The sequence below is a fragment of the Patagioenas fasciata genome, chromosome 18 (assembly GCF_037038585.1).
Source record: "Patagioenas fasciata isolate bPatFas1 chromosome 18, bPatFas1.hap1, whole genome shotgun sequence".
NCBI classification, from domain to species: domain Eukaryota; kingdom Metazoa; phylum Chordata; class Aves; order Columbiformes; family Columbidae; genus Patagioenas; species Patagioenas fasciata.
Genome location: NC_092537.1, coordinates 5,579,461 through 5,592,978, shown reverse-complemented (window position 1 = coordinate 5,592,978; position 13,518 = coordinate 5,579,461). Strand labels below are relative to the sequence as shown.

The 13,518-nt window shown below is 46.0% G+C and overlaps 1 protein-coding gene across 1 annotated transcript; it reads left to right on the top strand.

Moving 5' to 3' along the window:
* The first annotated feature begins 531 nt into the window (after positions 1-531).
* Positions 532-5,250, top strand: TOB1 (transducer of ERBB2, 1). Its single transcript, XM_065852625.2, has 2 exons — positions 532-805; positions 3,297-5,250. The coding sequence occupies exon 2, from the start codon at positions 3,434-3,436 to the stop codon at positions 4,415-4,417; it is 984 nt and encodes a 327-aa protein (XP_065708697.1). The 5' UTR covers positions 532-805; positions 3,297-3,433; the 3' UTR covers positions 4,418-5,250.
* Positions 5,251-13,518: the final 8,268 nt, after the last annotated feature.

Below are 13,518 nucleotides of genomic sequence, written 5' to 3'. Positions count from 1 at the left end.
CAGGGCGGACGGTGCAGCCGCCGCGGGGCCTCGCTGGCCAGAAGGCCGCACCAGTCGGTCCCACCAGTCGGCCCCGCCAGTGCCGGGGGAAGGGCGCCTGGCCCCTCGCCTGATCTCTCGCTGCTCGCCCAGCCGTGCGTAGCTGCGGTCGCCGCTCCCGTGTTCCCCCCGCGCCGTTGCCGCCCGCCCCCCAGACCGCAGTGGCGGTCATGGGAGATGTAGTTCAGCCCCGGCCCCCCCGCTCCCCTGCGGAGACGAGGGGCGCGAGGGCAGGGTTTGACGTCAGCAGTGACGCAACGGTGTTGTGAGGCGCGGAGCGAGCTGACGTCAGAGAGCGGCCCCTCCACGCCGCGCTGGGCGAAGGGGACGCAGCACAGGGCACTGCGCGGGGAGGGCGGGGCTTGGCGGATGTTGGGCGTGGCCAAGCCGAACGCTAGCCAGTGGGAGGGCGGGGTTGGTGGGCGTGGCCGGGCGGGGCGCACGCGCAGGGGCGGGGCGAGGGAGGCGATATATAGGGGCGCGCCGGGCGGAGCGGCAGTAGCAGAAGGAGCCCAGCTGCCGTGGCCGAGTGTGCCCGTTGTGGGGGTGTGAGCAGCGCAGCCCTCCCCCCTTTCCCTCCCCCCCCTTTTTTTTTCCAACCCTTCCCCCTCCCTTTTTTTTTTTTCTTCTTTCTTTCCTTTCCCCTCCCATCCTCGCCGAGGGAGCCGGCTCTCGGAGATGGGGGACGGGTGCTGAGCCGCACCCCCCCCACCGCACTCACACCCCCGCCGGGATTGTTTGCACTACCCCCCGCACACCCACCCGGGTGAGTACCGCTCGCTGAGGGCGGGGGGACGGCCCGGCCCGGCCCGACGCGGCGGTGTGCGCTGGGGGGGCCCGGGCCGAAGGCAGACGCTGCGGCGGGGCCTGAGGCAGCCACCGCCCGGCCTCGGTCGTGAGGCGAACGAGGGGCTGGGGCAGCCACCGCCCGGCCTCTGAGGTGGGCGCGGCCGCCGCGACGGGGGGCCCGAGGTGGGCACCGCCCGGCCCCTCAGGCCGAGTATGTGAGGCGGACGGGCCGGGGAGCCGAGGCGGTCACGACCCCACGGTGACGGGGACTGAGGCGGGCACGGCCCCGCGGGGAGGGGAAGGGCCGGGGCGAGCGGCACAGGAGCCGATGGGAAGAAGGGGGTTGGGGGAGCGGGCACGGCCCGGGGAGCCGGGCTGTGAGACGGTCCCTCCCGGGGCGCTCCCTGGACGCGGTCGGGTTGGGAAGGGTGAGCGTTGCCGGCTGAGTAATCGCCGCTGCCTGCGCTGGGCCTCCCCGGGCAGCCGTCCCCGCAACCCTGCCCCGGCCCGGCGGGTGGTGCCGGCCTGTGTGCTGGGGACAGGGGCCTGGCCGATCCCCTTCTTCCAGCCAGCTCCCTTTACTCTTTATTTTTTTTCTTACGGGCTCACAAAATGCTCTTCCTCCTCCTCCTGCTGTTGCCGGAGCTCCCAGGGCTGTGAGCAGAAATCTAATGAGACCCGACTGCCGGGTTATGTAACTCCCACACCGCTTAAGGCTCCTGCTTTAACCCGGGGCTCTGCTGCTGGGGCGATTAGTGGGCTCGGATCCCCGGAAAATATTGTCCTTTTCAAAAAAAAAAGTAGTTTGAAATTATCAGGCTGATTTGTTTGATCAGCTGCTTGTACCGTGGGGCGTAGAAAAATTTATAGCGTCTGCCTTGAAAGGATCATTTCATTCCTAAAGGACATGGAGGAAGGGAAACAAACCAGATGGATTAATATATCATTTTTAAATGCCCATTTTAAGCACCCAATCAGCTTTTCTGTACTGATTGTGTCCCTTTTGTAAATATCTTCTGTTTGCCCTTGATCTTTTCCTTATCCCCACCCAGTGCTGATCCAGCAAACGTTTAAAGGTCGCCTTATCGTACAGGCTTTCAAACTATTCCCATACCATGTTGGGGAGAACATGGGTGGCTCGGAAATAGGGTTCGAGACTTTAAAAGGAGATTATTTGGAGCAAGAAATAAAAACGCATTGTATTCACATTGCTAAAGGATTTCGATATCGACTTTGATTTCTCTAATCTTCAGTGACAGCTACGCTGAATTTTGTTCCTAGTGATGCAGTGCAGGAAAGCACACTGTTAATTTAAATTCTGTTGGGTGTTTATCTCAAGCAAAAAAAATATATATGTTTTGCTGAACTGGAACTTTTTGAGCAAAGGTGTCTCCTGTGGATGAGTACCTTTGTGCTAAGGAACTGCAGGATTTCTATTAGCAGTATATGTGCTAATGCTTGATTTTTGCCCCTTCTGTAACTTTAGATAGCTAATTCCTCTTTTGTCCTTTGTGAAGGAGTGGCAACCATATTTTATATTCAATATAAAATGGAGTCATGCAGAAGGAGAAAAGCAGTTGTTTTTGAGGCTATCAAAAGCCTTCTTGGCTTTAGAAACTTTTTAAAATGTGGGCTATAGATAATGCAATATATGAATTTTACATACATTAATACGTTACATCTGATAATACAGAATAATTTGTAGAAAGGGAAAAAATTGTGCTTTTTATATTGCAATAATGTCACAGCCGTTGCCACCCTTAGGACAGAAGATACATGGATGTATTTTGTATGCATTGGCTGCATTATCATTTTAGCTATTCTGAGGAAGAATTGCTGTATATGTACAGCGGACATTTTCTCTTCAGTTAGCATAATTTTGCCAGCGCACCGTTTATGCGGATGACTTGCTTGGACTTAAAATAAACGTTGCATAATTTTAGTTATTTGTGTGAAACCTTCTAAAGCAACTGTTAACATTTTTATAATTCTGTAGCTTGTGGTGCAACCAATATGTTTGCAAACTTTAAAATGATAAATGACTCTTGGACAAAGACCTTTCAAGCTAAACCAGTAGTCTGATGCTAAATTTTGCAGCTGAGTACTATAAATCATCCAAATACGGGTTGGTAATTGAACCCTCGACAGGCCTGGCAGTTCTGTGATGTCTTAAAAATTATCCGTGCTGCTTTGTGAATAACTAAACAGCAAGCTCATGTGATTTCTGAAATGCCCCATGCTGTATATGTAAACACATGCCTGGTGCATCTTCTGCAGTATTGTTTGTAAGTCATACTGAATGTTGTTGACATCCTCACCTTCCGCAGGCATGAACATAACCAATTTGTGCGTTTTTACGTGAAAAGTTACCTGCTTTATGCAGAAGGTGAAGCTGAACGAATAGGCCTTGGAGCTTGATCTTACGCTTTCCTTATTTGGATGTGTTTGCTTTTGTTTTTTTCTTAAAGGAACAAGAGCACTCAAGGTGAAGGATAATAATCAACTAGAATCAGCACTTTGAAGGAAATTCTGTTTCCCCGTGGCATCTTGAACACTTTCTTCTTCGGGTTTTGAAACAGACTTATAACCTTGTGGCATAGCAGCTATGCAGCTTGAAATCCAAGTAGCACTCAATTTTATTATTTCATATTTGTACAATAAGCTTCCCAGACGACGTGTCAACATTTTTGGTGAAGAGCTTGAAAGACTTCTTAAGAAGAAGTATGAAGGGCACTGGTATCCGGAAAAGCCATACAAAGGATCAGGGTTTAGATGTATACATATAGGGGAGAAAGTGGACCCGGTGATAGAACAAGCATCCAAAGAGAGTGGTTTGGACATTGATGATGTTCGCGGCAACTTGCCTCAGGATCTTAGTGTTTGGATCGACCCATTTGAGGTTTCATACCAAATCGGTGAAAAGGGACCAGTGAAAGTGCTTTATGTGGATGATAATGAAAATGGATGTGAGTTGGATAAGGAAATCAAGAACAGCTTTAACCCAGAGGCCCAGGTGTTCATGCCAATTAGTGACCCAGCATCTTCAGTGTCTAGTTCTCCTTCTCCTCCCTTTGGCCACTCTGCTGCTGTCAGCCCGACTTTCATGCCCCGCTCCACTCAGCCTTTAACCTTCACCACTGCCACATTTGCTGCCACCAAGTTTGGCTCGACCAAAATGAAGAATAGCGGCCGTAGCAACAAGGTCGCCCGCACTTCTCCCACCAACCTTGGCTTGAATGTCAATGAGCTGTTGAAGCAGAAAGCCCTCTCCTCCTCCATGCACTCTCTCTACGGGCTTGGCTTAGGCAGCCAGCAGCCGCAGCAGCAACAGCAGCAGCAGAAGACTTCTGCCCTGTCTCCTAATGCGAAGGAGTTCATTTTCCCCAACATGCAGGGTCAAGGTAGCACCAGTAGCATCTTCCCTGGTGACAGCCCCCTAAACCTCAGTCCTCTCCAGTACAGTAATGCCTTTGATATGTTCGCAGCCTATGGAGGTCTAAATGAGAAATCTTTTGTGGATGGCTTGAATTTTAGTTTAAACAACATGCAGTATTCTAACCAGCAATTCCAGCCAGTTATGGCTAACTAAAAATAAAACAGAAGTGAAATACAAGTAAATACTATTGTACAAGTTAAAAAATGCACGTACCCAAGGGTGTATCTTTTTTTCCACCTCTTGAGATTTTTTTTAAGGCTTGTAGTATGAATACGTTCAAGCTTGGTTAGATAAATACAACATGCATCATTTTTTTCATTTGCCAACCAAGCACAAAATTATTTTATACTGACTGTACATTACAAAAATATACTCTCAAAATATGGCCTCTTACAGTATTTAAGATATAGCAAGGATGTGGCTGATTTTTTTCATGTGTGTGTATATATATGTACGCAGACATATATGTATAGATATATTAAAAAAATTGGCACTAATAGGTGGGTTTATTGGTCTTTTTCTAATTGTATAATTTAATTTAGTACAAAGTTTGTAAAATATCAGAGTATATATATTGTTTCTACAACATGGTATTGCATTTATATCTTTTTACTACAGTGATCTGTGACAGCTGCAGCAGCTTCATGTTGTATTTTTTTTACTGAAATTGTAAGATATCCATCTTAAAGACATCAATTCTAAAAAAAAAAAGTAAAAAGTTGTGTACAGAATATTCCTTAGTGGTGGAATTAAAATGTACGAAATATTTGCTTTTTTCAAAAGAAACACAAATTGTATTTTCTGTTAAAAGTTTAAAGATTTTTGCTATATATTATGGAAGAAAATGTAATCGTAAATATTAATTTTGTACCTACATTGTGCAATACTTGAAAAAAGGTATAAAAGTATTTTGAGTCAGTGTCTTACATGTTAAGAGGGACTGAAATAGTTTATATTAAGTTTGTATTAAAATTCTTTAAAATTAATGGGCTGCTGTGGTCTGTGTTGTTGCTGTTCCGCTGGAGCTCGGGGTGCTCGTTGTGTTGCCCGTGCTAATGGTGCAAAGAGCTCGGGGTCGGTGCAGCGCAGAGGGGCCGTGGGGAGGGTAAGGATAATGGCTTGTTTGACCTAAAATATCCCTGGGAAAGCACACAGCCTCCGTAAGTCCTTGCCTACAATTATTTGAGCAAACTTGCACTTGTTTCGCGTAACAGCAGCTCGCTGGAGGCAGCAGGTAAGGTTATTTTTCTTCCTTGAGTGTTAAGAGCTTGGGCTGTGTGAACGCTGGGTTATTGTGCGACGTGACATCTCTGAAAGGGACTCAGGTGATTGAATGAAACTCTGTGTCACCAGAACGGATTTGAAGCGTTATCTGGAGAGGTCCTAGACCCGCATCAGCGTTCTGTGCCCGCGCCGGGGATTAACAGCGCAGAAACCGGCCTGAATGGAAGTGCTGACTTACGGTTTGCTAGACTCATTGTAAACTTGGGTGCTCGATTAAAAAGAGAAATGTAATGCAACTACAATGCGACATTCTAAGGTTTTTATTTTGATGGATTTTACCAATTTTAACTACAATAGATTTTCAAAATGTGTGAGTAGGAGGAGAAAGAATTCAGAGGCTGACAAACCAACTCAGCTTTTCCAGGGCTATTTTGAAGTTACATCCCTTAGTGTTTTCTGTCTGTTTGGCAAATAGCATTCATCGCTCGTGGATGTTTACAAGAGAAAGAAAAGCTTCTTTAAGCCATAAATTTAACAAATATCAACTTATTTTCCATGGCAGATCCAGTTGTACAGAGAAGCTTCATGTGAAGTGGATGGTCCTTCGGTTCATGATGATGTAGAACAGCATTTAGATTATCTGAACTATACTGAAACTGGAATTTAAGGTTGAGGATCATTCTTTTCCAGCTCGACGCACTTGATTTTACGGAAGATGTAAATTCCGTGCATGAATACATCCCTAATTCGGTGTGAGCAGAGTTTTGGTGGGAATAACCTGGTGCTGTAAGTGCAGCAAAGGGTGTTTTTCACCACCAGCGGGAGATCTTTGCTTTGGACGGGCTGTGAGGAGCTGCAGGACCAGCAAATAGCTGGGGTGGGGATGCGAGACTGACGCTGGTATCAGTTGCTAGTGCCATAACAACCAATTCAAAAGCAATAATGGAGCGAACGTTTGGTTTTGATTTGTTTGGGTTTTTTTTAGGCATTCATCTGTGTATTTATCTGGCTGTTTTTCCTGAGTTTGCCATCTCATTTATCTTCCCACTAACACCTCATCAGTGTCCAGAACTCAAAAATGCCTTATTTTGGTATCTGATTTTAAGTTGATACTTTTGCTTTAAAAAAGAAAGAAGAAAAGGATCGATTACTGAAAAATGGAGAATGTTAATTCTGTGTATAATTTCTATTTGTGTGCCTAGGCTTTAAAACTTACCACAATTTTAGTATTTACAATACGATAATAACACCTAAACTGCCTAGGAGGTCGAGCAACTCTGAGAGTGGAGACTATTTGACATGTTCTGTAATATTTCCATTCCTGTGAGCTAAACTGAGATCATTTGTCTTAAAGGTCATTGAGCTTCTCCTCTTCCCATCCCGAATCGTTCGCTTCCACTGGAACCAGCTCCGCGTTTGAAGGGCAGTGGTTTGTAGCAAGGAAGAATCTCTGGAAACAAGGTTGTTCTTTGTAGCACCTTTTAATATAAAGCTTTTAATAAGCAAGGCTTTGTCCTCCACAGGTTGGTTATGGTGCTTTGCAAGGGGACAATCTGAGAGACCTCCCAGTTTCCTCAAAGCCAATATGAAGATCTTTGGTGTTTCCGCTTCACTCCATATAGAAATTAAAGATGTGTGCTTTCTGCTCAGTCTGCTTCACCCATTTATTTACCTTTTGCCGAAGTCTGGTGCTGAATTTGTTAGATCAAACATTTACATTGCAACATTCTGTTCTAAACGCTTGCCAAGTCAATCTGGGGTTTAATTTGCACGCACCCTGTGTTCTGCTCTCAGGTGCGGGCGTTTGCTGGGAGAGACAGGACCCGAAAAGGAGTGAAGGGGAAAAGGAAACATTTGCTCCGTTGTGCAAGGTCTTTTGTGTTTTCTCTGGTGAACATGCAGTTTACTTGCTGGTGTAAGTTAAACCACGGAAGATGTCTTTAATTTACAGTGAAGAAAAGGGTAAAACCGTAAGTGCGCGTCCCCTTCCACGCTGCATAGTGCGTCCTGTCCCTTGGCTCGGGGTCCCCACCTGAGTTCAAAGTTCAAGTTCAAAGCGCTTCCATCTGTAGGACTTAATTCTGCACAAATTGATAACTTCTGAAAATCATCATCTGAGATGTGTCAAGCTGGGTCCAAAGGCACCTTGGCTTGGCAGGGTGGAGGGGATTCCCAACAGCTACGGTCCATGCTGTGTTCGCTCCGACCTCTCTCTTGATCAGAAGTCTAGTAGCGGTCACCAAAATTACATTAATCTGATTATTTCTGCGAAGGCGAGCTGGCTCACAGGTGTTTTCAATGCTTGATTATGTGTCGTGCTTACAGGTCTGTGCTGCAGGTGGGAATCCGGAGGGCACAGCCCAGCCTGGTGCTGGAGCCTCGGTGAGTACAAGTGTTTGTAATTATATTAACTTCAATTAAGCCATCATAATTTATACAAATTGAAGACTAGGTGTAAGCCATGGAAAGATCCATCCTTCCTTCGCCGTGCAAAATTAGAAAGCTATTAAACATGGCTTGTGTGATCTCTCGCTCCAGACAAGCGTAGCAGATGCGCCCTGTGCTCCCACCGCATTGCAAAACGCAATATCCTGGTGGTAGCAAACAGCCTGGTTGCATTGCTGAAATATCAAGTAACCAAACAACTAGTTGTTAAATCAGCTCTTTGGACCAGCGTGGGATCAAACCAGAGTCCATTTACTGATCTGCCGCCCCAGACTGTTCTATTAACGTTTCAGGAATAAATACCTCAGGGTGGCTGTTGGTAGGTTTGGAGCAGATGAAGCAAACCGGTGGTTCAGCACTCTTTTTTTATATCATCAGCAAGTTGATTTAAATTGAGTGTACAGAGTTGGCTGCATTCCTCTCATGAGCTGCATAAAAAGTTTGCTAAATCGAAGTGCCAGAGCTGTAAAATCCTGCTGAAGGGATTGTTTCCAAAGAGCAGCGAGAGGAGCGGTTGAACTGTTACCGTGGCAGCGCGTGTGACTTTTGTCCTCTTGACTTTATTTTAGTGACGGTGGTGAGGAGTTTTTTGCTTTACAGAAACGAAGAAGCATTAAGACTCGGGAGCATAAACCACATTCCCTTTGGCACTACGAGTTCTCTACCTCATAGACAAAATATGATCAATGTGTGGAACGAATAGCAGGTGTAACATATTTTTAGAAAAACCTTGGCACACGGCGCAGACATCCCTCAACCCCCATCCTTTATTCTGTCAGCTTTTGTTTGTTAAAATCAATCCGTGTTATTGATGGCTTCAGGTTTGGTGGAACTCGCTGCAGTTTTTATTCGGTAGTTTAGCACTTCAGAGGCCTGAAATCGGAGATCTCCTCCTCCTCCGAGAGCGGTGACACCATTACGTTTAAGCAGTCTGGCAGCTCCATGCCCTCGTGGAGCTCGTTGCGCTACGTTCCCTTTTCCCCTCAGCTTCAAGATTACCCATGGCATAAAACAAAAGAGGACTCTGGGAATGTAGTGCCTTAATTATTGTTTAGTGCCCCGCGAGCTTCTTTGAAATATCACCAGGACTGGGTAACACACTTAAGAACAGCCCTGGAAACCCACGTTTTTTCCTTGGGGGAAGATATTCATTCCTTGCTACCCCCGTAACCCCTTCCTTTGTCTTTTCTGCCTCTCCCACAGCATCCTGGGACGGAGCGGTGTGTGCGTCGCTGCCTCTCGCTCCTCGCTGCGCTGCACCCGGATTTCACGCTGCTCTTTTCACCCAGACTTTGCTTCTCTCTGACCTCCTCTCTGAGGGTGCTGGATGCCAGAACTCCTGTGTCACGGGGGACGCGGCACAGGAGGCTCCAGCCACCACAAGGTACCTTCTCCCTCCACCCCTTCCAGGCTCAGGCTTCTTGACTTCGCTTTACCCCTAAAGACAGAGTCTAAAGAACTATTGAATGTCAGAATATGGTTAAGGAGTGTATTAGAGGCTCACAGTCTCACAAAACTGGGTGAATTTGCAGCCCTATCCAGTAATGCAACAGCTGGGGAGTTTTTATTCATGTTGATGGAAATGAGAGGTGGCAGGTTAGTGAAGAACGTGGTATAATAGATGACAACTCAAGCACTCCGTGTTCCAGATCTGACCCTGGGCAAGTCTCTGCCCTTTTCTGTGTTGGTTTCCTCTGCTGTCTCCATCGAAATTCGCTGTTAGCAAGTGTCAGACATTAGCTGGCTATCGCTGTCTTTTTACCGTCAATAAGGAACTTCATCCAATTTCTGTATGCCACAGGAACATCTTCTGAGCTTGACCTGCCATTCCCTCCTTCTATTGCCTTTAGTCTCTGTGGCCTTTGAGAGTCTCCTCCGTTACAAAGTTCACTTAACGTGTATTAGATGACCTTTACATTTCGGAATAAGGCATGCACATAAAAGTAAAGCACTTGATTCTCATTGTCCGTGGTATATAGAGTCTGATTCATCTGCCAGCGGAGCAGAAGGCCTCCGGAGCAGTGAGATCTCACATACTGACTATTGTGATTCTCTAAAAGAATTCCTGTGGGTGTTTCTATAGATATGGATGTACATATTCCTCCAGCACAAATCATGTGAAAATTTTACACCAGCCTACTCACCCAAGTTGCTGCTGGTCAAAATTAGACTTGCATACAGATTTTACAAACTCAAACAAATTTCCCTTTGGTTTTTGTTAGACCATAGGGTTAAACATCCTGTGTGCCAGCACGGACACAGAGCTGTTGGGTTCTGCCACCAGCTGTGCTATGGACTGCATGCCCAGCCTTCTACAGATTACTTCAGCCTCCTTAAGAGCAGTTTCGGTGTTTTTAAGCCCATACTTGAGCCTTTAACCCCCTGCTGAGTCTCAGGTATTTTGAAATGTATTTTTGAAGGCAACGGGTTCTCGCTCTGTCTGTGTCTCTCGGAGTTAGTCAGGTATGAGCAGCACTTCTGTTTGGCGATTTAGTGGGAAAACTGCAAAATTCCTTATTGCCATTAAAAATGTTAACACCTGAGGCAGTTACCTGCTTTGCGGATATTTGTGAATCTCATCTCAATTAGCTGCTTTGAGCCGTAGGTTGTATTTTACTGGTGAACTATTGGATTTTTGTTTGTAAGTAATGCATGATGATGGTCTCCGTTTAAGACTCGCCTCAGTATTGCCAAACCAAATAACTCCAGAAATTGTGATTCAAGTCTCCAAGAATATCTTAGAAATTATGAGGTAATCGTAATAATCAATCTCACACCATATTAATTTATCTTCTGGGCGTAGACTTAAATAGGTTTCAGAATGTTCTAGCTTTTCTCTACAAGTCCACTAAGAGCTTAATTTTTAGGTGAAAATTTAGATCCTTAGGAAATGACAGGTTCACTGTGTCTGGCACTTCACAGGAAACAAAATATCCAAGGGATAGTGATGAATTTGCAAGTGCTGGCAATTAACCACAGCTGCTTAATGGGATCGGATTTCTGAGTGACACAGAAGGACCGAGATCTCCACCGCCCCCCGGTCTGTGCAGTTCGCATCACAAATTGGGCAGTCTGGTGGCAACAACTGCAGACGACCAACTCAAATTAACTTGGACCAACTGGTAAAGGACAGACACACTCGGTAGGAGATCCACTGCCTCTCTGACCTCTCACTCCTGACCTTCAAGGAAACTGCTTCAAAAGGCAATCCAAATACTAAAATTCCTGACTCTAGGATATAAAAATCACACAGCTATTGATTGCATATTACATTAGAATTTTTGCTACCGCCAGCCATCCCTAAGCAATAATTATTCCTGTCTCTCTCGCCCTCTCCTTGTGCCATAAATGACATTATCAGGTGTCCTCTGGCTAGTATCCTCCCTTTGATCAACAGGAACCAATCAGCCTTTCTCTCAAATTGCCTAATTCATTAATATAATGAAGTTTAACATGGAACAATTATTCTCAACCTGTATTTAGGTCTAAAGCTATTGCTTCTATTTCAGAGCCAAGGCAGCCTCATGCACCTGAAAGCACGTCTAGTTTTTCCAAGCGCAGCAGCTGACCTGACAAACCATGTCCCCTCTCCCTGCCCTTGCCTCGCTCACATCGTGCACTGTCCTCACTACCATGCATCTCCTGGGCTTGTTCTTGCTCAGCTGAGTCTACAAATGGAGCCTGAGCCTTGAGGAGCTACGATGGGAGGTACTCTACCAGCTCAATTAATCAAAGGAAATGTAGACATCCCATGGAGGAGCTGCTTGGTCTCTCAGCCATCCGTCCCACCTTGGCTGAGGTTGCCTCGCCGGCCCCGAGCATCCCACATTGTAAGTAAAGCTGCTGGTGACGGCGGAGACCTGCAAGCAAGGCTGACTTGACGATCACCTCAATGGATGGCATGTGTTTGGGGGTGATGAACTTTCAGAGGTCAGTAAGGTTGTCTTTCATTTCTTCTTCGTGTCTGTGTGGTTTTAAGAGTTCAGTATTTGGAGCAGCTTACTTGCCTGCAGTCAGAGATCAGAAGATGTGTTAAATGTACAGTCTGGATCTCATCTCTATGAATCAATCCTTTTTATTTGGATGTTTTGCTGTACATACTCTCTCTTACCTTGTTTAATTCTTTGAAATTCCTAGCTGTCCCTCTCTTGATTTTTCTTTCTGTTTTCCTTCAAGGTCTTCCTTAAAACTTGCTTTTCTTGGTTTCCTTCGCAAACCAAGCTGTTCTCCCCACTCTGAGGTCTGTGTCTCACCATGTATAATTTGCAGTGTATTATCTGATGGAGACTGTAATCTCTCCAGGGCAGGGCTGTGTCCCTCTCCGGACTCACAGTTGCCTGTTTTACTCTACGGACTTGAATAAGAAGGACAGAAATAGAAGAGTACACAGACACTCCCAAATAAACTGTGTATTTTATGATCTATGTTCAAGAAACAAATGCAGGAACAATTATTATTAGTAACATGGTTTATGCTGTACCGCTGGAGGCTTGAGAAGAAGTAGACACTTTAGGTGAAGAAGCTGCCTTTACAAAACATTCGGGGAACATATTTATCTAAAAATACACATAGTTATGGTAGAGAATGATGATCCTCTGCTGATCTATAGTTAATTGTAAATGGCAACGTGGGACTTTGAATTATTGTAAACAGCCCTGCTGTAGTAATATTCGTACTTGATCCCTTTCCTTCCTGCAGCTTCCCAAAGCCCTTCCCAGGCTGATTTCTGTGGCCTCTGCAGGTCTGCTGGCTCAGCTCTGCCACTGTGTCCACCGAGGCCCAGGAGAGGAGGGCGGATGAAGAGGAGGACGGATGAAGAGGAGGACGGATGAAGAGGAGGATGGATGAAGACAGGGATGACAATCCCCTTCACGTACAACTGTGGAGAGAGAAACTTTATGCGGGACAGACTTTTGCCTTCTACAGTCACTGAAACTTTTCCTCTTTACATGTGTGCTGTGAGTAATACGAAGATAATAATCCAATTTAAAATACATTTTAGTCTGAGATCTCTAGTGAGTTCTGCTTTTTGATGCTTGCACAAATGGACTCCACGTACTCAAATGCCTGCCTGATGAAATTAGAAAACGAGTGACATGTAAGCAGAGACGGGGATCATCTGTGAGGCTGAGATGACTCTGTCTGGAAGTCAGAGTGGTTAGAGCTCGGATTTTGACTTTGATTGTTTTCCAGAGAGATCTGAGGCCGCTCAGCCCGACCCTGCCGCCGGGACCCCTGCAGTGGGGTGGCCACTGGCCCCATCCCTCTCCTGACATTTGCATTTCCCCAAAAAAAACCCTCATTCTGGCCGGGAGTGCTGTGGCCGGGTCTCGTGTTGTCTGGTTCCCAGTTGCTTTTTGGAAGAGCTCGCTGAGCTTGAGTCCCTGTCATCTTGGATATTTTGGTCTTTTGTCAGTTATAAAAGGATATCTGTATTATTTGCAAGCAGTTAGTCATCTGCTAGCCAGTGTGGGGTTGTTTTTCTTAAGGGTACTTAGGATCTCATAACTCTCCCAGGCAGAGGGGACAATGTCCGTAGGTGTTGGGATCAGCTGTGTAACTACTGCAGTCATCTTCATCCAGAG

What these genes read in the sequence shown, in the direction of transcription:
- TOB1 (XM_065852625.2), top strand. Translation starts at nt 3,434, where the DNA reads ATGCAGCTTGAAATCCAAGTAGCACTCAATTTTATTATTTCATATTTG.